This window comes from Rhineura floridana, chromosome 2, assembly GCF_030035675.1.
Source record: "Rhineura floridana isolate rRhiFlo1 chromosome 2, rRhiFlo1.hap2, whole genome shotgun sequence".
Taxonomy (NCBI): domain Eukaryota; kingdom Metazoa; phylum Chordata; class Lepidosauria; order Squamata; family Rhineuridae; genus Rhineura; species Rhineura floridana.
In genome coordinates, this window is record NC_084481.1 from 39,643,437 (window position 1) to 39,669,720 (window position 26,284).

The 26,284-nt window shown below is 41.0% G+C and overlaps 1 protein-coding gene across 1 annotated transcript in view; it reads left to right on the forward strand.

Annotated features, from left to right (window-relative positions):
• PDE11A (phosphodiesterase 11A) overlaps positions 1-26,284 on the forward strand; it is a 300,134-nt gene that overhangs the window by 263,102 nt on the left and 10,748 nt on the right. Inside the window, exons 18-19 of the mRNA XM_061608380.1 lie at positions 884-958; positions 3,486-3,569. Of these exons, the coding sequence (XP_061464364.1) occupies positions 884-958; positions 3,486-3,569 (159 nt within the window). The remainder of the gene's footprint in view (positions 1-883; positions 959-3,485; positions 3,570-26,284) is intronic.

Genomic DNA, 26,284 nt, shown 5'->3' on the forward strand with positions numbered 1-26,284 from the left:
ATCCCATTCTGCCTTCCAAATCTCAGTGAGCAAGTAAAGGTCCATGGACATCATGACATTTCTATTCCCATCTCAATACTTATGAAGGGATTCCCATGAAAATACTGAGGGTGTACACTACTGACATGAATTAAGTGATTTTACAAAAAGGTATTCACTTCTCACAATTAATGGCATGTAGTTCTGTTGCTATCTCCATTCAGATAAAATGTTTTTAAAAATTATGGGGGGAAATAGGGGGAAACAGTTGGGTTGGATCCAAACTTCCTATGAGAGTGTCCATTCCCAGGATGCCCCTGCTGAAGGAAAAAGGAAGGCAGTTTTTCCTGTGCCCCAAGAAGGCTACTCTAGAGCATCAGGGGACCATCCAGAATACTGAGAAAAATCACACTCTTTCCTCCAACAAAAAGTCTCTGCTGGATCTCAGTCTATTCTGTGAATGAAACAAATATTTCAATTTATGCAAGGATAAGTCTCGTTCCAGCCTGTTAAGTACATGCAAATGAAGTGATGTCCATTTTGAGAGGTTAAAAAGATAAGAGGTGTACAAAAGGTAGGCAGAGCTGGGATAAATCATCAGAGGAACAGAGTTAATAGATTCCCTGGAGCACAGTTGTGCTAACTGTATCCAGAACTCCAGCATCTATTATATAATTCCAGCAACCTTAAAATTATTTGGGAAGTTATTCTATTGATGTGCACTAATTAATGATGAGTCGATTTTAGACTATTCAAATATTCTTACTCTCTGATTCAGTAAAGACTCCAAGCAACCGCATATTTAAAATCCAAAGTGTGCTTCTGCTCCTTCGTCTGGGTTTCAGCCAGAAAATTTGTTCATAAATAGTAAAAATGCCAAATGATAATTTGATATTTGTTTTAGGTTGCTGAACTGGTAACAAGTGAGTTCTTTGAACAAGGAGACAGAGAGAGATCTGAGCTCAAACTCACGCCTTCTGTAAGTTCATCACTCATTTTGGAGACTTTACTGTAAAATGAGAACATACTATAAGAAATGTGCTTGTTTTTATCACTGTATAATTAAAACAAATAAAATACAAATATGAAAAGATACACAAGTAGGTAAAACACCCACAATGTGTAAAAGAAAGAAAAGGAACTCAACATCAAAACAAAAAAAACAGGAGCCCTGATTATGCTAACTATGTTATTGAATAACAATAGAACATCAATAAAAAGAGAAAGAAAATTATAATTTTGTCATTGCTTTAATTTAAGGAATACCTACATGATTTCCATAAAAATATGAATGAGTAAGTGAAAAGATACGAACAGTTGAGACTACATTCCAGGCAATAGAAATTTATTTAGTTCTTAAGTTTTATCTCATCAATTCATTTGACATCAGTGAGTCTAATTTCCTCAGGCACAGGAGTTGAACCAGGAATAATCAGACTTATTGCTATGAGCAAGCACAGTTTCAAGGTTAGCTTCATGTTTTTTCTGTCAGTTTTTATGTGATGCATCTGTCCTGAAACGAACACCTCTTATGCATGCAAGGCTATGACGATAGAGTGTTGGTCAGCAACAATTTTCTTTCATAGAAACCTTTTTTGAACTGATAACTGACTAAAATGGCCAGCAACATACTGATTCACTCCAACATCAACTGTAGTTGTGGTTTGCATGGTTTGCAGACCCCTTCTCTTTGACATACTATAAGCAGGCTGGGTTTTTTTTCCCTCCAGTGAAAGAACATTGAAAGATGCAATCCCACCTGACATCTAGAGGTGGTCCAGTCCAAGAAGTGTTTTACCATTCAGTTCTGCATATTATATAAATTTGTACCAAGAGACAAACCAGTGGATCTTCAAGTAGGACGAACAACCACAGAGGCTGTGTCCAAGTTCTCCTGTACTGCTGGTGACTGAGTTGGTGATTCCCATGCGCAAATCAAGATAAATGCAGATAGAAGTGAACAGTTGATGTGCATAGTAAGGGGGGGAGGCCTCTGTTGCTATTCACACAGGACAGGGAGTGTTAGAGAGCCTTTTGCTTGGCTCTTGAGAGAAAGCTCACTTGAGATGCATAATAAGAGGGATCCTTTTCAAAATATTTCCAAGCCTGTTTCAAGATTTTTTCAGGGATTGACTCAGGGGTTTTGTCATTAGTTTGTAAGCCTGCAAGTACAGCAAGTCTTAGCTGATTAATTTTTGTATAGTGTCTAGAACTTTGAAGCAATTTGTAATTAATAAATATTATTGATAGTGGTAATAATGACAGGATGAGAACATGCAATAAGTATGATGAATCTCCAGTTGTGGCAAAGTGTGCATCATGCAATACAAATTATATATAAAACTACATTATAATAAATCAAATAATAAATAAATAAAATACATTGTCATGAATGAAAAATACTAAATAAGCTATAGCCTTCTTGCTCATTATTTACAATTTAGCCTTTGTTACATAATAATTTTTCTGTACCTAATCCAAAGAAACATCCCCAGTAAAAAATCAGAGGAGGAAATAAGATAACTTTTTAAAAAAATCAGATAACTTTTTTTGAAAATCAAAGTAAATGTTCTGTTCCATAATGACAAATTCTCCAATGCACCCCATACAGATCATTCATTGAGGGTGCAGTCCTATACTCATTTACCTGGGAGTAGAGATGGACGAAACTATCAGCTTCAGTTTCTCCACATTTCTCATTTTTCCTTTCTTAAGTTCCGTTTTCCATATTTCTGCGTCAGTGTTTTTTATAGTCATCATGAAAATTTGTCAGCATTTTAGCATTTTTCTTAATGTATGCATTTTTGCAGGCAGTTTCCCCTAATATAATACATTTTGAATGTTATTTTCACTATTTTATGCATTTTTATGCACACTTTAATACATGCATTTTTGTACACATTTTGAAATGCCCTCAAAATTTGGAGAAGTACAAATTCCAAAGGATAGCTGCATTTTGTTTTGTGTATTGGTTTGGAAAGTGTGGGTTAGGTAGCTTCACGTTAAAATGCAAACTGAACCAAATTTCTCCCCCATCTCTTAGCTAGTAGTAAGTACCATTGTATTAGATGGGGTTATTGTCCTGAGTAGAGACATATAGACTTGCACTGCACATCTCCTTCCAGGAAGAATGAATAGATGGGAGGGGGGTTGCATGTCTTCATAAGCTCTCTCCCCATCTCTTCCCCCTGCAACATGAATGCTGCTAACAATATGGTATATTTGTTTGATGTTAAGGAATTACATGGTGTAACAGTCAAATAAATTAAACTTATATATGCCGTAAACAGGGCCATAGATTAAATGGTTTATTTTTCATCCTCGACAAAAGACGGGGAAGCGAGCATAAAGATTGTTTATGGTTTTCAAAGCATTCATTTTGTAACAATTTGATTCTGGATCCAAAGTGCTGGGATGAAGCAACATCAGTAAAATACTGTAGAGTAATAAAGCATGACAGATCCCTCACTTTCAATCTCTCATTCCCTCCCCCTCTTTCAATTCAGGCTATTTTTGATCGGAATAGGAAAGATGAACTGCCTCGATTGCAGCTGGAATGGATTGATAGCATCTGCATGCCTCTCTATCAGGTAATTTTACATACTGCTGCTGCAGAGTTAGAAGAAGACTGGTTGGCCCTTCTTCTCTGCAGAAGGGAGAGGGGAGGTATTATGTAACAGATTTGCAAGTGATTTCAATATTTAGATCTGTGAAGTCTGTGATGGGCGCAGTGCATTTCACTCTCATCTAACGGGGCATAACCCTCAGAGGGCAGAGAAAGAGGCTGAGGTGCTTCTAACGAAGTGAAATAAATGTCTGTTAGGCCAAAATTGGTGACATCTATCTGTAAAAAAGAGAAATAAAATAGTCAAATAACCCAGTCATCCCATTTTCTCTAATCTGCATATTTAATACTTTTTAAGATCTTTTGCACATACTGGTTCTAGTCCAAAGGTTGTGAGATCCAGAGCAAGTGTGTCACAGAAGAGCTCCTATTCAAAGAACAAAGCATAAAGCCCCACTGTAGACACACATTTATATATATGATGTGAGTGATATGTTTCCTGGGGACATGAGAGAGAGAGAGACCTGTTTAGTGGATGTCCTCAAAGTTTGGGCATTCCTCCCTATGGAGGCCTTCTTTGCACTCTGCCTAACTTGATGTTCATCTTACCTGGCTTTTTAATTTATGGCTCATCTTAATAAGTTTAATAATTAGAACTAGCAGCTTCAAATCAAGTAAATATTAGGCATTGGATGAATTGGTAATAAATATTTCCTCATTATTTAAAATGTCACATTTTAGATAAGTTAAGGAAAAAATTAGGAGGAGAAAAAGTTAGGAACTCATCAGTTAAGACAAGCATTATCTATTAAGCCAGAAGATTTTACTTGTTGGACCCAGCACTTTTTTCCACAGGAAGGGCAAGAAAAGTGTCTGAGGGCAAAGAATCATCAATGCATTCTCTGTGTGAGAGGGCTAAATATGAAAACTAAGAGCATCACATAGCTTCATATTAGCTGGTCAATAGAGGCACATTTGAATTCCTTCCCTGTTCCCCCGCTATCTTTGTGTCATGCTGCACAACTATTATCCAGCTGCTCAGCATCTTTCTTGTTCTTTTTTTCTTTTTTTAAAGGCATTGTCAAAACTTGAAGTTAATGCCATACCAGCCTTAGGGGTAAACAGAGAACTTGATGTCACAGTCTCACACAGAGTGAGATACTCCCTGGAATATAAAGCTGAGTAATTTCCAGTACAGCCACTGCATCAGTGATGCATAGATAGAGATGCTACAAATCCCATTTACATATGGTTAAGAAACCTAAGTTAGGACTTCATGATCTGAGGATATCTCCAGTTCTGGATTTCTTCCCTCCTCCACACAAATTCTGCTTTTAAGGGTAATAAATTGTCTAAACACAGACTATAATGGTTATGGTAGCAGAGCATGCTGTGCTTGCACAAAAATTAGGTTCCTTCTTTCTTTCACTCCCTCTCTCTCACACATGGTTGCAAAGAAATATGGATACTTATTATGTTCTTGTTGAGGCCATAAAGGGCAGGCTCCATTCTCCTTTTTCTGCCATTCCGCTTTCTGACACCATTCCTTCCTTATTAACTAGGGTATGTCTTTGTCATGTCTCATCTACACTGTAAGAGTGGCACCACATGTTACAGTGTGGCCCTACACAAAATGCAATATTAGCTGTATGAATGCAATTAATGTGCATTTTAAAAACAATGTTAATAGCACCCATGGGGAAGCCTAAAAATCATAGATGGGGGCTGCAGGAGGTGGACAAGGAATTTTTCCACCCTGTCATGGACCTGGTGAAAGTTGCTATTTGCATCAGAACGGAAGCCTCTGTTGGTGCCACCGTAGTTCCCTCCCAATGCAAATAGCAGCTTGGTGTGTGTATGTGTTCAGATCTCCATCAGGATCATGACAGGGGGAGGGTTAAACCAATCTTCTCCAATCTTGAGTTCCCAGATGTTGGACTGCAACCCTCATCATGTCCTGCCAGCATGCTCAACAGACAAAAAATACGTGACCTGTAGTCAACATCTGGGGACCCAAGATTGAGAAAGGTTAGATTACTCTTTAGCTTCCCACCCCCTGCAGTCCCAAAGTTGCTCAAGCTTCCTCACAGTTGCTATTAACATTAAAAACAAACATGCATGTTAATTGCATCCACACAAGTAATGCCACATCTAGTTTGGCTCTATGAATCAGAACTTATTTGACTCTGTACTGTATGCTAAATCAATACTGACCTAAGGTCACATCTGTACATTGAGCACTCCACCTCTATCATTTGTTGTAAAACTTACCCAGAATCCTGATGTTATTTGTTTGCTTGGCTGATGTCAGTAAGGAAGGCATGATGTGATGATTCCAGGATATAGGATAGGTTAGATATTATAAAGTGGGACAATGACTGGGCCGAAGCTGTAGTCCTAGGCACACTTATTTGGAAGTAAGTCCATTGAATTCAGTTGAACTTACAGTAGTTCTGACTAGTAACCATGCTTAGGATTGTGCTGTACAAAAGTAAAGCAGCTAAAACCAAAATAATTTGTAGAAGGGTAGCTGTCTGTTGAAGTAATTATTTTACAAATATTTAAGCTTAACATAACTGTCAGTCAGGTCTTTTTGGATTTCATTTTCTTTTGCACTGCTTTCATTTTTCCCTTCTACACCTGTGTATATACCTGTCATTTTAGGATAACAATTCATGCATCAGATGAATTAGATTACAGTCCATAAAATCTTACACGATAATAAGTGTGTTAAGCCTTTAAGGTGCCACAAGGCTCTTCATTGTTTGTGAAATAACATCAGTTAGCAGAACTTCAATTTGTGCAAGTCACTTATCGAACACATACTGTTTTAAATTAATCATTTGGTACAAAACTTTTCCTATAGAACTGGAAAATTCAAGTAGGTAGAAGAATGACTAAGCATTAATTCGAATGTGCTCCAGTATGTTATACTCCAAAATGCCAAACATGGAACATACATGGGAACTACAGTGTATTCTCACATTTCCCAATCATTATTATTTTATTCTCAGCTTGTTTTGTCTTGTCATTGCCTTCATTTGCTAAAAGGGTCTCCTGTTTATAAGACCAGGTGCTCCTTTATGAGATTTTTGAGAACATTTCTGTGTATTGTTTTTATGCTTAAAACTGTAAGTGTATAAGGTATGGATATTTGTGTGTCTTCAAGATATGCCTAGAAATAAAGTTGACTAGGTAGAAGATGCCAGATCAGGGCATTAATAAAAAGGCCAAATTAGACAATTGCAAAACAACAAGGGGAGGCCGCAACTCGCAGTGGAGAATCAGTGCGTGGGAGGTGTGCCTAACCTTTCTAACGTCTGCTTCTTTCCCCTACTTCCTCCCCAGCCGCTTGTCCTTGTGATGAGGTAAGTGTGTGTTGAGCCCAAGGTGAGGCAAAAATGGTGGTGGTGAGGGTTTGCAGCTGGAAATTAGCAAGCAGGGGGAATGGTGAAGCACAATGTCCCACCCACTGCTTTTCTGCAGCAAATCATGCTTGTTACTCACCACCACCATGTTTCACCTGTCTGGTCCTAAACAACATAATTCAGAGTAGTTTGTTTGTGCACAGTCAAGGGGTATCTTTATAGCTGTTTGATTTTCTGTGAAATTCAATTATAACCAAGTGTTTCACATACAAGGGATGGGAGACTTCATATGAGAATTGGAAAATAGCAACAACAAAAAAAGGCTAAAAGAATCCCAAACTATTGTCACTCTTCATTTGTTAAGCAGAGATGGCAACCTCATAGCAAGGAAAAATACAGAGGTCAGAGGACAAGCTCTCTGCTCCTGTCTTTGTAAGAATCTAAGCAGTTAGTCAGTGATGGCTGACAGCTGCTGCTTTCAACGTAAAGGATATGTTTTTCATGAGAGACATTCACAGCATCTTTGGTCCTGTAAGTGCTCTGTTCTCTTTTTGGAATTCCAGATGGGATGCTCCTTTCAAGCATCTGAAAGAGTCTTCTTAAGTCTCTGTGAATGCAGTGCAAAGGGTAAAGGAATTGACACTGCTTCATCCGAATCCCCCAGGGAACAAGATACATTTTTCACTATATGTTTTCTCAGTTCTTCATACATAATAGCGCAGAGGGAAAATAAAGATACTTTGTCAAATATGATATACTTAGAACACAAAAGAAAGGGCATGCATAAATGTCTGCGCCGCTAGCAAAAATGTTTTCATGACCTCTCTTGCTTGTCATCATTAAGTACTAGATAATGTGTGACCCTGTAATTAAATGACTTTGTTGAGGGATGCCAACTGAATGCTGTACTTGTAAAAAATCTTCTAATTTATTCATAATGTGCTCAATGCAAAGGAAAATGCTTGAGGTGGTAACTGTACTGCTGTGAACTGAACAAACAAAAGGCAACATGCCTTGGATCCTGGATTCTAACTGTACTTTTCTCCCCTCCACAATCACTTGTGCCAGTTGTTCAGTGTCTGATAAAGCTGGAGAGTAGCATTCCTTAGGAAACAGGAAATGAAAGACACTTGTGCCATGAGATATAATGCTTAAGCACATGTAACTCTTCTTCATGTATTTTTCATAAGCAGTTCCCCCTGGATTGGAAAATACATGCATCCTCAGGGTCAGAATGGGGTCAGAATGAACAATGACATCAAGATTTCCCTATCTCCTGGGGGAAATGACATCATGCAATGGAGATAGCTGTGCACCTAGTCAATAGTGAAACAGCCTGCTGCAATGTACACTCCAATCCAATGTACACTCCAGTCAAATACAGGACAAGGTATACTACTAAACACCAGGGGGCCATAGAGAGAGCCCTCGCATTCTATTTCAAAGCTTGATTGGCCCCAGAGGACTCTTAACAGAGAGACCCAACCGGATGGTACAAACATGGTGTTATATGTGTATGTCAGAACCCCCATGGGATGTGTACTCTGCATAAGTCTCAAATATACCCCAAGAGCATAGCAGAACCTTTTGCAGGAGTCAAGAAACCTGCAGGTTGCTCTAAATGTATATAACCTTACCCTTAATACCAAAATAAGAACACATACAGAAAAATATGACAAAAGATTGGTTTGTTATAAGGAAAAGTATAGCATCAAATTTATAGTTTAAACTGTGGGCAGCTTCTAGTTAATCCAATCACATATTAGATCTGTGAGAGTAAAGAGATGACCTACACACACCCAAACCCAAGATAGTGAGCACATAGACTCACACCAAGGAAACAACAAAATAGAAAGAAAAGGGGATAATATACCTTTCCTGAAGAAAATCAGGGCGCAAAGTCAGAATAAAAAGTCATCCTTGAGGAGAGTTAAGGTCTCCCCTTCTAGATATCACCAAGTAGCCAAGAATATAGTTCTTACCCTTTCCTGGTCCCAGTGTCCCATGCTGCACATTCGATGATCCTAGGGAGTGATGGGATGTCAGAAGGTTCATTGGAGCCAGAGTGTGCTGATTTAACCCAGGCAAATCTCCAGTTTAAATTTATTTTGGGGTCTCACTGGGTTACATGCAATTGGGAGAGGGAAGTGACTGTGTGGAAGGGACATGAAAGGGTTCCTTTGAAATATACTTTTAGAGTTTGTTTTACCGAAATGAAGTTAAAAATTATACTTAATGTCTCCGGTAGGATGTGTTTGTGTACATTCCTGTTTGTGGGGAAAACTCTCTTATCTTGTTGGCTCTAAACTATCATAAACTTAGGTTTGGGTTGGAACTTCAGTTACAGAGATTATCCTTTGGGTAAATCTTCAATTTAAGCCTTCCTTATCACTAAGCACTAAGTTACCAGTACTTGCCTTCCTAAGGTCAGAAAACGAGCCATTCTGAAGTTTGGAGTTATCACAAGGACTGTTTCCCAGAGTGCACTGAAACTGGGCTCCCATGTGTTGATCCATTAATATGAACCAAATAATAAAACCCCCAAAATGTGCATGCCTCCTTACAATGGCATCCATTCTGCCATATATACCTGGGGCAAAATGGTGGATGTTATTGACATACTTCAAAAGAAAGTATGAGCACTAGTTGCTAAACCCTCCTCTAGCGCTAAGCCCAAGAACATTGTGGTATGCTTGGAGCAATCCCAAGAGAATGAAAGGTTGATGAAAAGAGCAAGGGACTAACAAAACCAGTACTATAATGATATCCCAGTGATGCTGCTACAGCGTTTCTGTGGGGAAACTACAGCAGCGCAGAATGCTGAGACCTGCAATGAAGAAGTTACAAGTGGCCAATATTTTGTACAAATGGGGCTTTCCATTCCACCCTATTGCGATGGCAGTCAGTTTATGCACATCACCACAACTCATAAGGAAGTAGCATTAATCTTAGCACTCTTTGACCTGGAACAACCATGGGAAGACAGAATTGGACTTCAAGGACTTTCAGTGACTGAGCCAGCCAGATTGGAAGAAGCAACCATGCCTGACCAGACCTGGAGCAACCATAGTTACTTCAAGATTCCTTCAATCCCAATTGAAATATAAAGTTTGATCTCCCTGATACACCTTGAGAGTGAAACAGGGTTATAAGAGAAAGTTTGTCATGTTCCTCTGGGTTGCTAGCTGCATATATAATTACTCAGTGTTTAAGTTGTTTTTAAATTGGGGTGACCCTGATAGGTGATTGAAATATAAGTTTCTGTCCCCCCATAGATGTGTGTTATCACATTCTTCAAGGGTGGGGAACCTGTGGCTCACGGGACACTCCTGGCCTGCCAGGGGGGTCAATGAAGCCATTTTACCTAAACCACACTCACTCACCAATCAGCTGGCATCACTGCACTTTCAGACAGTCCCCCCCATTCCTGTTTGAGGCTTCAGAAGCTCAGACGGAAGTGCGGGTCTAAAAGCCATTTGTAAAAGTGATCTTTGAAGCTGTGCCCTTCCGCATTTACACATAGCTCGAGTAATGTTAAATGAAAGGGGGGAGGCTGCTGCAAAGAGTGCTTCTGCAAAGCATTTTAAGACAGTCCCCATGCTCCTGTCTGATGCTCTGGAGCCTCTGGCAGGAGCACAGGGGCTGTCTTGAAGCCCTTTGTAAACAGCAAAAGGGGCTGAAGCCATTACAGATTCCCAAGCTGCCCTGTCCACCTGTCAATTTGGCCCGCAAGACCAATCCTGATAAGGTTCTGGCCCATGGAGCCAAAAAAGGTTCCCCATCCCTGACATACTGAGAGGAAGATCTTTGGATCCAAATGTTGAGGTCCATTATGGCAACTCCCTGGCTCAGTGGTACACAGTGGTTTGGTCTTGTTATGTTGATGTTACTGATATTTTCAGTTTGAGCAGAGTAGAAATACTTTTTTTGGCAGGTATGGGACACAGGACAGTGCTGCTGGATATTGATTCTGGCATCACACCATATGGCTACTACATGGCAAAATTCAGACACACAGGGTGACTTCAAAATAATGAAATGGAATGGGAAAGTGATCCTATTGAGCATAAGCAAGTATCAGACAACATCACCGATGCCCCAATATTATATGTCTACAAGAAACACATCATGTCAATTGCACAGAGAGACTCTGAAAGTTAATTATTTTGGGCCTGAGTTTAGCAAATCCAGCAACTGGAGTGGCAGTAATTCTAGATAATGTCTCTTCCGTTCATTTAAAAAAAATCTTCAGGGATCAGTGGGGGTGGGGGGGTGTTGTCAAAGGTAGATTTGGAGAAAGAACACTGACTGTAGCTTAGAATTTGACACTTAACACTAAGCAATGCCTGGTTTTGAATAAGGAACTGAAAAAAATAGAGAAATTTGGGAAAGGGGGCTTTGTCATAGGACCTGATTTGAATTTGATGCACAACTTTGAGATGCAGACTGCTCTACGCTGACCATACTCATGGAATAAGAATTGGATCCGTTGGCCAGTGCCACCTTGAAAGTATTCTGTCGACCTGACAGGAAATAGTGATTTGAGTTCCTTCTTTGTCTGCTCTCTACTGCTTTTACCAGTCTGATTTTTTCTCTCCCAAAAATATTGATATTAATATCAACAAAGGAAATACCAATGTATAAAAGGAAATATTGATATTTTGAAAGGAAATATTGATAAAGGAAATGAAAGCAGCTTCGCCGCCGCCTCTGGTGTAACTGAGGCTGGTCAGTTTTCACATTAATAAGCAGTGACTGGCTGTTTTCCTTTTGGAAAGGAAAGGAGGAAAGCAGCTTTCAGTGTCCCCATTTCCTGCTTCCTTGGCAAGTCTATAGTCCTTAACTTGGGCAAGACTTTCTAGTCTCTAGGCTTGCCTTTTAATCATTTAACAGGTTAACACTACAGAGATTAGAAGGCAAGCCTATAGAATCTCATCGATGTTAAGGACTCCCTAGGGCTAGGCTTACCTTTTAATCTGTATTAGGCTTGGCTTGCTTTTCCCCTACTTGGAGTTTGGATTATTTGAGTGGGAGAGGGAGAGAGAGAGAGACGTACTGCTGGGCTGGGCTGTGAGTAAAATCAATAGAAGAACATATTTGAGGGGAAAATACCCAGTGTCACGGAGAATATGTGGACCACTGAAAAATCCAGTGCCAAATCCGAATTCAGTGGACCCATCCCTACCCATGTAGTGACTCAGTTTTGCTGACTTGCTTAGGAAGTACGGACATAAGGAGATAGCTGAACCTGAGGGAGCAGGTTACATTTTCTTCTCTGTCATATTCCACAATTGACTATATTTTATCATCTGCATCTCTTGGTAGTGCAGCAGTGTCAGCTGATATTGGTTCTAGGAAAATATGTTAAGTTCTTGAATTGGCTCAGGTTCAAATTCATCATTCAGTCATCCACAACATGTTGGAGATTTAACTCTTCTAACTAAACAATGTTGTGTACATAAGTTGCAAAAAACATTACAACAATATTTTGAGCAAAATTGGGCATTGGGTTAGCTCACAAAACAGTATGGGATGCCATGACAGTGGTTATAAAGGGTGTGGCTATTAGTGAAGTGCCCTATGGTTAAAAAAAATACCCTATGTGGGTCTAATAACATTTATAGAAATTTGGTGGCTAAAATGAACAGAATTACAGAGCCTAGACATCCAATCTGAAGCCAAATCTATTATTTAAGCAGAGGCATTAAAAACAGTATTATCAATAAAAAACACCCCAAATTCCTCTATAACATTTGACCCCAAACTAATTAATCAGGCCTTTGAAAATGGTTAAGGTGTTGGACTACGACCTGAGAGACCAGAGTTCGAATTGCCATAAGTCAGAATTGACTTGAAGGCAGTACATTTACATTTACAACCAGGAAACTGAAAGAAGGTGACATTAAAGACTATTTGAGGGATGTTAACTTAAACATCCTCACAGATGAGCATAAACATACTTGGATAATAAAATTGCTACACGTGATTTCCAACCTAACAGCTCACAAGTCACCAGAGCCCAATGGTTTGCTCAATTATTTTTATAAGAACTTTCAGGAGCACCTTATTCCCCAATTAACCTTATTATTTAACAAAGGTTTGGCAGGAGATAATATACTCAACCAAAGATGGGTCTCCTCCCGAAATTACTGTTTTTATTTTAGGTCTTTACTGTCTTTTTGGAGGACCAGATCATTAAAAATAAGGCAATTGATATTTAATAAATGTATTTTTCAGGGAAAGATGTCTAGGGTAAGTCATAATTTGATGTATAGAAAAAGTGGGGGTTGGAGAATTCCTGATCTTCAGTTATACTATTATTCATTCCAATTGAAACAAATCCCCTTAATTTTAGATTTCAGATGACAGCAAGCAATGGGTGAACATAGAAACTATCTCTCAAATTTCACTTTCTGTGGCGGCTTTACCTTTTTTACTAGCAAACAATGGAAGGAGATGCAAAATCCCTTCCTTTTAAGCACCATTAAAACCTGGATAAAATGGCATAAGAGACTTTCTGCATGCTAATATCTGCTAATACCTATGCTTTACCATTCCTCCTTTTACAGCCCAACTAAAGAACAATACTATTCAAAATGGAAAGAAAAGGCTTCTAAGTCTAGAAGACTTTTTATCAACCTGGGATACTACTGTCAAATGACTAAATTAAACATAAATTACAGGAGATGATGATTGGATAACCAGCTTCACCAAGTGAGATCTTCCATTATCCACTCCTCAATATAAGAAGATTTTGCCAGGAAATTTATATTACTTGAGATGCTAATCTTTGAGGCTGAGGAAGGGTACAAGACCTTGATAGTTTTAAGACTTTTTGGGAAGCAAATTGACCCAGCACACTGATCCAGAATTTGATAGATAAAACCATTCACAGCAATTTCATAACAATAAACAATTTAAAACAATCATCCATAGGTCATACATCCCTGTTAGGTTTGTGCAGATGCTAGGTGGAGGTTCATTGGATTGCTGGAGAAGTTGTAGATTTAAGGGGATGTGCTGTTACTTATATTGGCAATGTCCCATAGTAGAAATATTTTGGGAAGATGTCATCAAGAAAATAAGTCATATTACTGGAGGTTGTCAGGTGGCCAAAGATCGGACCATTGGTCTCACCTGAAGGGTGGTTTTCCAGGTATCATGCCATCACATGGGTTATAGCGCCATCTAGCATCCAAAGACAAGAATACTGAATTCAAGACCTGGGGGCATCCATGCCCCTCCCACTCCAGTTCATTCGTGATGAGGCCGAAGTGAAATATCTGAAAAAGTACCAAGGGCCAACAGGCCTACCAGCAAGGAAAACAGACACTGCCTCAAATAATGCCAAACCACATCCATTCCTAATAGAACCAGAAAGGTCTTGACTCAGTCACACAATGTACTCAGTACACGTTTAACAGAAATAATTTGAGCGGTGGTACAAAACACTCAGGCATCCTCCAACAGGGAGGGCTGTAATGGCATGATACCTGGGAAACCACCCTTCAGGTGAGACCAATGGTCCATTTTCCCCAGGTAGCATGCCATCATGTGGGATGTACCAAAACAGCCCCAACAGGGAGGGACCACCCACTGCTTACATATGAGAAAGGATCAGTTGCAGAACACGCCTCCCAAAAGAGGCATTGGCAGAAGCGTAGTGGTCTATCTTGTAATGCTTAAGAAAGGAATCTGGAGTAGACTATACAGCCGCTCTGCAAATATCTGCAAGAGGTGCATTGGATGCAAAAGCAGCCATAGTGGCTGCCAACCTAGTCGAGTGCGCTGTTGTCTTACTAGGCACTGGAAGCTTAAGCAACTCGTAAGCCAGTGTAAGGCAGGCATGCAACCAACAAAACATGGTGGAGTTAGAAACCTTGTTCCCCAGTGACTGTGGTGAAAGGATACAAACAGTGAATCCGTTAATCTTATGTCCTAGGTTCGAGACCGGTAGGACTTGAGGGCCCCCCAAACATTGAATGAGTGCCAGGCCTTTTCCAGTGGATGGACAGGCTTAGGACAGAGCGAGGGAAGGCCAATGTCCTGATTACAGTGGAAAACTGAATTGATTCTGGGACCAAAGGTCGGATCTGGATGCAGCACAACTGAGTCCTTATGGGCGATGCACAGATGGCGTGTCGGTGACAAAGCTCCCAACTCTGAAACTTTTCTCGCCGTGGTGACTGCCATCAGAAACAGGACCTTGGAGGGCAACAGTCGAAAAGGTACTGACCTAAGAGGCTCCAAGGGAGGTCGCTGCAGGGCTTGCAGGACCTTCGGTAAATTCCAGGAAGGAAAATAGTGACACACTGCCAAGGGAAGGAGGGCAGCTGCCTAGGAAGAACATACAATCATCGGATGCAAGCCCATTTAAGCACTCAAAGGGTAATCAAACTAAGCCAGGGACACCGACGCCCCTAGAGGAGGCACCATATTGTACCACTGTTGCCCCTGGAATCAGCCTGCTATTAGTTCAGGCCTAAGGAAAAAATGGGAAATCAAATATTGCTTTCATTGCAAAAGATCAGACATAATTCCAGCCAAGGACTATGCCATCTCTCAGGCCAAAGCTTCTGGAGAAATAGCTGGGCCCCTTTTCCCAGTCACTAGACAGAATGACAGGAATTCCTCAGCAGGGGGCTACACCGTTTTCTGCCCAAGGAGTCTGGGTAGCAAACTAAGCCCTTTCCCCAGGGTTCTGAGGGAAAGGCTAAGCCCTTCCACAGTCCCTGGACAGACTGAGAAAGTGCCCATTACATTCCACAAGCAGCATCAGCACCCTCAGCGTCAACACCAACCTTGCTGCTCAGGTGCAATTGCTGAGGAGGAATACTTAGAAGTCCCAAGTTTGGCTGCTATACTCACCGTAGGTCCGCCTTGCCTACCTTAGGGTTAATGTACACCTTGTACAGCCCAAATTGCATGCAACATTCCTCCCAGCAGAATTCCTTATGACGCAGGCTGTGCGAAACATGGAACTGACGGTTGCTGAAAAGGCTACTGCTGCATATCACTGACTGCTGCTGAAGTGGGTGCTGCTGCCTATCACTGACAGCTGAAGAAATGGCTATCACTGCACTGTGCCTAAATAATGACATTTAGAAAACCAACACAGAGTGATCCGGCCACAAATATACACAGTAGAAGGAAGCAGACCCAGACCATATATTAACATCCGCACAGGAAGAGGAGTGTAGCAGAATAGCAAGGCCCAAAATGACCCCGCCCCAAGAGGGTGGAGGTCTGATCTTTAATGAGCTCTAAATTCAGCCAAAGGCTGGATTGGTGAGGCCAAAAAGGACCCAACCCAGAAGAGGTGAGAGGTCTGAGCCCAAAGGAACCCTGAATGTGGCCAAGCAAAAGATAACTACCCAAGGTAGAGGGGAGCGGTAATAGTGAGGCCAAAAACTGCCCAACAGAGACAGGGGAAGAACATGCATTTTAAATACTTCAACAATAGAATTAGCTGAGCATTACATAGAAAAGGATTGAGAGGAAAGGCAGGTGCATATTAGAACCTGAAGTAGTGGACTGAGGACCTGGAAAATGTGTTTGAAAAGATAGCCAGTGAAGTAAACCCTTCGATTTAAAACAAAACAAAACTTGCAGCAAATCTGAAAGATTAATGGATAATTTAACAGCTACCGGTACTCAGTTTTCAAGAAAGACAAAGAACAAAATGTATTGCATCAGAAAATGGCTAGAAATGATGATGGATGGAATGCTTCCAGTAAGCGCTGAACAAACCAGAATCACAACTTACATCTGGCTGGCAAATTCCCAGCTGAGGGTAAATCTAAAGAACTAACTAAGGATAAGAGACTGATACAGACTGAAAAGATTTTCAACATCTATTTAATAGCAAAGCAACAAGTATTGATTACTGTGCAGAACAAATGCCAAAAGTGAATGGTTAGAGTAATCTTGTGTTTTGCACAACTCTCTTTGGATATAAGACTGGGGACAAATTGCAAGAGTAGAGGAAGCCCTATGGCTGCAGTACTCAAAGTATTTTTGCAGTTTTTGCAATTCTCTGGAGGAAATAATGTGTAAGGATTGCAGCCTTATATATTAATTCAAAGTAGCCACTAATCTTTGTAAAACAGATTGAAGATCAGGTTGTCCATTTTAATGACGTTGTTAAGGAGCAAGAGGATATTTGTTTGGCCTGCAAACATGGCACCTCATGATTTGGGTACATATTTCAACAGAAGCTTCATCTTTGTACTCCTTAGTGATTTAACTTTTAGCAACAGGAAATTTGTTTGTTTTAATTCTAGCACATGGTTGGATCTCATTCACATAACGATCCTTTTAATAGGAGAGTACAGGAGTGCTTGCATAGGCTTGTATTTGAGGGCTTTCCATCCTTTGTACTACATGCAGAAAGAGCGAGCGAGCTGGTAAGCAAGACATGGAGCAGGCAGTACATCACTCATTGCTTAAGAACTGTCTTTGCTGAATCATACCAAAGGTCCTCCTACCTAAAATAACTTCCAGCAGTGGCCAATCAACTACTTCTGCTTCAGCTGTTTCACCAATAATGCAAAGCCTCTCCATATCCCAAAATCACTAAGTGAGGGTAGCTGGGTGATGCTTTGAAGGGATTGATTAGGGTTTTTGCTCAGCATATCCTGCTTCTAAGAAGTAAACAAAAAAAATTGCACTCCTGATCCTCAAAATGAGAGCAATATGAATATGCTTTAGGGTGTTTTCAGTCCATCACTTCCCAAGATTGCCAGTAATGGATTGCAACACGGTTGCTCAGAATCAATAGATTTGAATATGATTGCCATTTTGTTTTTTTCCTTGTTGGCATTCATCTTCACACTTGTTTTAATACAGATTTGATGCCTCTTTTAAAAAAAATGAACTAGGTATGTTCCATGCTATTTTCCTCCCCCCTTCCCTATGGAGACTCAGCACCAAAATATATGCATTAAATGACTGCCTCCCATGCATTCCACCCTGCTTGTTGTCATGTTAGTGCATATGCATTAGCCTCAATGAAGAAATGCTGTTTGAAAGTGTCCTGTGAGGTATTCTGCGTTATTTCTTACAAATGGCAGATTCCAAGGGAGTAATGTTTCTAAGAACTCACAGGATGCTTTACAATACTTGTACTGTTCCTGCCATGAGCAAATTAGCAGCAGGTAACCAGATGAGGCAACCAGATGTGGCAGCAAGGACCAAATCTCTGATAACAGTACTAGTTGTAAGTAGCTTGTTAGATCCAGATACTGCGGAACCTGGGAGAGCTCTGTGTCTTTTCCTCTCTAGGAGAAAAAACAGTTTGAGGTGGGTGTTTTTTACCTGAAAAATTATTGACGGGGAAAGGATTAAGCAGCCTGTCTCTTCCTCACTCTGACTTGCAACCAGCTGAGATGACAGATGGCGACACACTTACTGTTCTGCTGGTTTCAGTGCATCTCCACCTCTCTTTTCTGTAAACTGGGGCACAAGACGCTAGTCAGACCCCGCCCTTTTTTACTGTAAAACCTGGTGGGATCAGCTTGAGTGCATTTTTTTTTAATTTGCTTCAATGAGATGTGTGGCCAATGGAAACACTTTGCTGTAGGCAACTAGTGTGCTCACAGCCTAACTTTGGTGTGGTTGTTTTTTTAAAAAAAAAAACATGCAAAGGAGGGGGAAAAAACCATGGAATTTATCCAGTGAAGGATAAATGAAAGCCCAGCTAGGTTCTGTATATTGCCCAGAAGGCTCAGATGACTGCCAGAGCCCTGAAACCCAAGTGAAGTTGCAAGGAATTTAAAAGAGCAGCGTTCTGACTTGGCACTAGCCTTTAAGAATGGCCTCAGATTGTGCCTTTGTCTTCTCCAATGAGGAAAATCAACAATTTGGTATGTGGGGTTGCTTCTCATTCCTCCCCTTTTAGGTCTGAAATCTCTGTGTAGAAATTTGGTTTTAGGCTGGCACACCTCTGCAGTGTATCAGTGATCACAGACTGCCATTCTTTCAGATTTCCACATGTTTCTAGGGGTTTTCTAATTGCCCCAACCAAACCCCAAAATAATGAGGATCTCATACTGCCAGGTTATCCCATAATGCCATCATCAAAGGGTAGGGTGGTGGTGGAAGTACATTCAAGTAGTGGGCTGCTAAGAAAAAAAATCTATGCCACTGCAAAGGCTGAGGTCCAAAGAAGAACTAGAGAACTTAAGAATGCCTGGTGGATAAAAAAAGCTCAAGAAATCCAGCACTTTGCAGATGCTCATCATGCACGGGGTGTTTTTAATGCCACAAAGGCCATCTATGGACCAACAAATTATGGTACAAATCCCCTACGTTCAATAGATGGTACCAAACTTCTAAAAGACAAAGAGTCTATTGCACTGCATTGGAAAGAGCATTACCACGACCTCCTTAATTGTAACTCTATTGTGGCTGATGAGGTCTTCTTGCAAATCCCACAACAACAAATTAGAGATGAGCTTACAGTATCCCCTAATTTGGATGAAGTCAATAAAGCCATTAATCAAATGAAGAACAACAAAGCTAGTGGACCTGATGGGATTCCTGCTGAAGTCTTTAAAGAAGGTGGGCCTGAACTTACACAACAACTTCATAAGCTCATCAAAAAAATCTGGATGAGGGAGGAGATCCCGGAAGACTTTAGAGATGCCATAATTATCACTCTTTTCAAGAAGGGTGATAGAACAGATTGTGGGAACTGCCGAGGCATTTCTCTTCTAGCTACCGCAGGTAAAATCCTTGCAAGGATCCTCGCAAATCGTCTCCTACCGATCTCAGAAGACATCCTCCCTGAATCCCAACATGGTTTCTGCCCTTCCAGGGGGACAGTGAACATGATCTTCACTGCATGACAGCTTCAAGAAAAATGCAGGGAGCAAAACAGATCTCTGTATATGGCGTTTATTGATCTGACTAAGGCCTTTGGTACTGTAAATCAAACTGCTCTCTGGACCATCCTTCTGAAAATTGGATGCCCTGATAAATTTGTGAATATTTTGCTACTCCTTCATGACAACATGACAGTGACAATTTTGGATAACAATGGCTCTCAAAGTAATCCATTCAAAGTGAGATCAGGCATCAAACCGGGATGCGTCATTGCTCTGACCTTATTTGCTGCTTTCATCACCATAATTCTGCACCTCGTTGAGGGGAAACTTCACACTGTCGTGGAAATCACATATCGAACAGATGGAAAGCTTTTTAATCTCAGTAGGCTGAAAGCAAAAAGTAAGATAATTACAACCTCTGTCATAGAACTTCAATAGGCCAATGATAATGTAGTCTCCGCACATTCAGAGAAAGATCTTCAAATTATCCTAAATGTCTGCAGAAGCATATGAAAAGCTTGGCCTCTCGCTTAACATCAAAAAACCCAAAGTGCTTCATCAGCAAGTGCGAACCAATCCCTCTGTAGCACCATCAATCCAGTTTAATGGTGCGACATTGGAGAACGTTGATCACTTCCCCTATCTTGGCAGCCATCTCTCTGTAAAAGCTGACATCGACGCTGAAATTCAGCATCGTCTGAGCTCTGCGAGTGCCTCATTCTCCCAAATGAAGCGTAGAGTGTTCGTGGATCGGGATATTCGCAGGGAGACCAAAATGCTTATTTACAAAGCCATTGTACTACTGACCTTACTGTACGCCTGTGAAACATGGACCATCTATAAATGCTACTCTCAACTTCTTGAAAGATTCCACCAACGCTGCCTCCGGAAAATTCTGCAAATTACTTAGGAAGATAGGCAGACTAATGTTAGCATATTGGAAGAAGCAAAGACCACCAGTGTTGAAACAATGATCCTCCAACATCAACTTCGCTGGACCGGCCATGTTGTTCGAATGCCTGATCACCGTCTTCCAAAGCAGCTACTTTACTCCCAACTTAAGGATGGAAAACGGAATATCGGTGGACAGCAAAAGAGGTTTAAAGAGGTTCTCAAAGCTAATCTAAAAAAATTAACGTGAGCATTGAGAACTGGGAAGTTTTGGCCCATGAGCGTCCCCAATTGGAGGTTGGCCATTATCAAAAATGCTATGGACTTTGAAGAAGCACAAGTACAGGGCGAAAGGGACAAACAAACTAAGCGGAAGGCACGTCAAGCAAATCCTCATCGTGACCATCTTCCATCTGGAAACCTATGTCCTCACTGTGGGAGGCTGTGTGGATCCAGAATTGGCCTCCACAGTCACTTACAGACCCACTGTGAAAGATCTTACCCTGGAAGACAATCTTACTCAGCCACGAGTGATCGCCAATGAATGAATGGTCCATGTAAAAGCAGTGAAAGTGTCTAGGCACAAATGGTTCCTACAACAGGGCAACAGAAATGTGGATAGTGGTATCTGTAATGAATTAAGTGAAAAAACTAGAACAGGAAATGTTGGTGTTTGTTGTCAAGTGGTACTTGTTAATATACTCCAAGCACAGTGGAAACAAGACTAGCCTTAATTAAAATAGGCTGTCGCCATTGTGTGAACTGGGTCTGTTTGGTACAGCCACTGATTAGCAGTGACAAAATGGTGATGCTTGCCTAGAAAAAAAACCTTCAATACCTTTAGTGGTCCCAATGTAGATGCAATCTTGGTTCTGCAAAATCTTCTGAAATCCAGGGACAGAATGAGATGTTACAAGAATTGTGGGGCAGCCAACAGAAATTGCAGCTCTGAGTCACATTGCCTTTTCTCCCTCCATAACATCTAGAACAACTTGCCCCCCATGCAGTGACATTATTATCCTGTGTATTCCCCAATGATGTGAAGAAGGGATGGGAAAACACAATATAATGTTGTCAGGGAATGAGGTAAATTGTACTAGATGCTACAGGGCAGGAGAAGGGAATCCAACACAGGATTTCTGTTTTTGGTGGCAGCCCCAGGTTTCTTGTAACTTAGTCAGTGCTTGGAAAGTTCATTTTAAAAGAATTCGTTCCAGTTCAAGTCTGCCCTCTCCAAAAAGGGAATAATTTTGTTCCAGTTCAATTCACAATTCATTCATGGGGTCCTCTACATTTCCCCCCTCATCCTTCAGAATTGTACTAGCTGCTCTGCTGCAGTGTAAATTATACTTAAGAATACAAGGAAAATATGAGAACACACAGTATAATGCAAACAATTGTGTTGTTTATTCTTCCCAACAATTGTGATCTTTAAGCTTAAAGAACAGCTTCAGATAGGTCAATGGTAAATGCAGTAGCCACAATCAAACAGAGTTAAATGTGATGAAACCCCTGTGTATGTAAATTATTGAATTAAAATTAAAATTTTATTGAATTAAAAATCACCCAAAGTTCTATCAGAAAAGGAATGTAATTCATGTTCAGTTCACCTGGAAATTATAGGAACTACTTTCAGGTGTAATTCAGAGATTTTTGAATTAATTCAATTGATCTGAATTAGTTCATTCCAAGCACTTCATTCCCTCCTTGAGGTGTCACCCAAGTCATGTTTTATATCAGCTGAGAAAATTCTAGGATCTTTGGGGTGGGGGGGGAGGATTCCAAGTGTTTTCCATAGAATAACCTAGTCAGCAAAGCACATGCAGTACAGTTTTGATTCTATTATCTTCTGTGGGAGTTTCATGTGCTCACATCTTTTGTGCCCTTTGAGTTTCTCTAGTCACCAGGTTCTCTCTTCCTTGCCTGAGTAAAGTGATTGATTAGAACCCAGTGCATTACTGAGCAGTGTGAACATGGTGACTTGTAGTTTTCTGATATTCTGCTGAATAAAAAAACAGAATTTGTATGGTCTTATTGCACATACACACTTTGCAAGTGTTAGATCTGGAGAAAGACAGCCATGTGCAATTATCTTGTCAAAGCTCATGAATTAAATAAGCAAGTCTGAACTGGTCAATATTTGGATGGGAGCCCTGAAGACAAATCTACATTGCAGCAGAAAGTTCTGCTTGTAATTCACTGGGTGGCATGCTGTCCTGCAAACCAGTTTGGAACTGACTTTAGAGGACAGTGGGAGATTTTTTCTTTACAGGACAACTGATTCCTGCTGGGAGGAAGGGCAGGATATAAATTAAATAATAAATAATTTTTTCTTTGATTTATAATTCTCTAGATTACAGATGACTAATGTAGCTTATTTTAAATAGTTCTCAAATCCCAGGATGTGATCTTTCTATTTTATTCCACACTAGTCAGATCTCACCTGGAGTACTGTGTCCAGTTCTGGGTACTATATATTTAAGACGGATGTCGACAAACCGGAATGGGTTCTGAGAAGGGCAGGGAGTGTCATGGCCCCGTCAGAGGACTCCTCAGATGAGGACGACTCGGGAGTAACAGCAGCAGACCCAGGAGCAGCAGACTCAGAAGGAGACATGGAGGAGCCTCCTAAGAATCCAGCTCCTTCTCCCCCTCAGCTGCAGAGCACCCCAGATACAGCAGAGTCCCTGCAGCCAGACACAGACAGTGAACAGGATACTCCCCCCTCACCTGCAGAACGTAGACAGCAGAAGGTCAGGCAGAAGAGAGGCAGGCCTGTCTCCTTAAGGCCCAAACGCTGAGGACTCACACCTGCTGTCAACCTTGCTCTTTATAAGGCACACCTTGGCTGCAGCTTGTTGCTGACTGCAACGTCAGGCGTGGCTTATGTGTTCCTAGTTTCCTGGCACCCTCTTTCGGACTGACCCCTTGGCACTTGATCCCGGACCTCTACTGACCTCACTTCTGGACTCCTGACTCGGCAAGTACGCTTCGGACAAGCCTGGTCCTTATCAGCTCCCCTCCTCCTAGACCTGGCAGATTTATGACCAGACTGCCAGCTAAGGACTTTGCTTCCCTGCCAGCCACCCAGGAATTTCCAGCCCCCCACCGGCACTGCTGACGCAGTGTAGAGCTGACAGGGAGGATGGTCAAGGGTATGGCAAACAAGTCTATGAGGAAAAGTGGAAGGAACTGTGCACGTTTAGCCTAGAAAAGGAAAGACTGAGAGAGGACATGATAGCATTCTTCAAATATCTGAAGGACTGTTACTTAGGAGAGGACAAAGATAAGCACATTTAAAGCATATGACATCCCCCAAAGAATCCTGGGAACGGTTGTTTGATAAGAGTGCTGGGAATTGTAGCTCTGTGAGGGGTAAACTAAAGTTCCCAGGATTCTATGAGGGGGAGTCATGTGCTTTAAGTGTTTGGTGTGTATGTAGTCTTGTTCTCTGATGCCTCAAAAGAAGGCAGGATTAGATGGGCTTAAGTTACAGGAGGGAAGGTTTTGGTGGAGTGTTAGGATGGTAAGAGCAGTTCAGAAATGGATCTAATTCTCTGAGAGGTTTGGTGCACTCCCTTTCTGGAAGCTCTCAAGCAGAGGCTGGACAACCATCAATTCTAGGAATGTTCTAGCTCTAGATTCCCTGCTTTGAGTAGGTGGTAGGAGTAGTCGACCTACAAGTATGTGTCTACCTAAATGCTACTTTGGGTACAAATAACTGCTTAAACCTTTTTTTCCTGTCTCTCTCCCCCCTCCCCCATTGGAAGGGAGAAGAGTGCTAGGAGCAACATTTGAATTTTACTGTGTGACTGTGAAAATGCTTTTACTTAGTTTTTATTTATTTATTAAATATGTATCCTGCCCTTCCTCTCAAAAGGAGCCCGGGTAGCAAACAACAAGTTTAAAATAAAACATCTTAAAAACAATTCCAGTACATATGCTTTGTAAAAACAAGTTCCAGTCTACTTTGAAAGCCCAAACTATTCCATGGACCAAGAAATCAACTTGGACCCACGAAAAGAACGTTTCAAGTTCCATATTTGTCATGGCATCATAGAGAAAGTGACTAGTTTGTATCCAAAATGGCGTTAAGTACTGTGTCCCATCAGCACAAAGATTTCAGCCTGAGCAACGATACTTCCCTCTTCCTCCCAGGTGTCCATTCATGGGAGTGAAGCACCAACACTTGTAACAAGTAACCTGAACTGTGGGGGGCAATAGAAAGGCAACTCATTCTTCCCTCTCTGATTCCTTCTTTCATAACTACTTGTTGGGTTTTCCTCAGGCTTTACTTCCTACTTCCTCTTCCTTTCTAGTCAGTCAGAGATAGTGTCTGTCAGTACGAGCCTCATGGCTCTACAATGGCCACATATATGCTTACCAAACTATTTATTTCTCAACTCCATTGTAATACATACTAAACTCCAATACCCACTAAATCTGTTCTAGGGGTTCCCCCAACCCTCTGGAGCAGATTTTGCAGAGGGCACAGGGCAGAAAAAAAGGAGGGGGAGAGACCTGCTGTGCAATTGGAAATCCTTGTGCTGATGGGACACATTAGTTGAATATCACCTAGTCTCTCTCAGGCACCAGCCTCCATCTGCCTATTGGAAACAACACTATCCTGGTATTTTTGTATGAGGGACAGTATATAAATCTTTTAATACATTAACGGAAAATAAAAAATAGTGACCTACTTCACAGAATTGCAAGAGCAAACATGGACATTGTAAAGCACTTTGCAAATTAACACTGCAAAACAGTAAGAACATGTGTAACATTTTGAGAAGAGGTATGAATTGAATGGCAGTAGACGCAGGACAAACAAAAGAAAGGACTTCTGTGCACACTGTTCAGAAGCAACAATGCTTCTGAATACCTGTTGCCAGTGAACAACAGTGAGGAAGCACTTCCTAGCTCCGTGGTATAGCACATGCTTTGCATGCAAAAGATTTCAGTTTCAATCCCTGGGCTTGGGAAAATTCCTTTCTCAAATGCTGGAGAGCTGTTCCAGACAATGTATGTAGACGATATGAAGCTAGATAGACCAGTGGTCTGACTTGATATAATACAGGCTTCTATGAGGACTGTTCTGTTTGCCCTGCTTTGTGGGCTTCACAGAAGCATGTGGCTGGCTGCTGTTGGCATGGGGATGGTAGACCAGATGGACCTTTGGCCTGATTCAATATTTTTCTTATCTGCTTATGCTTCCTGAAATGGCCCAGGGATTAGGTTATCCTCCACCCATGTGTGGTTTCCCAAATCTGTTTCTGCCCATGACCCTAAAGGCTTCAGAAATAATCCATTTCTGTATTCACAATTAACACATGACACATATGTCCATGTGAGTCCATACCCAACAAATATCCAGACTGTTTGTGTGTAAATGTATTGTGTGAATCAGGCCACAATGGTTACTTTTTATTGAAGAGATATAATCATTAAAGGAGTGTAAGAGGTTTCACTCATGAATTTTAAAATGAACTACCAACCAAATATAGTGTACAAATACTACTATGAAACACCACAGTTTTGTCTTCTGCAAGCCCTTTTGTACTAAAACCACATTACTAATATTGGCTTACCTTGGTGCTTTGCGTTGTTGATCACCCATTGTGGTCAGGATTTTTTTTCCCCAAATGACATAATGC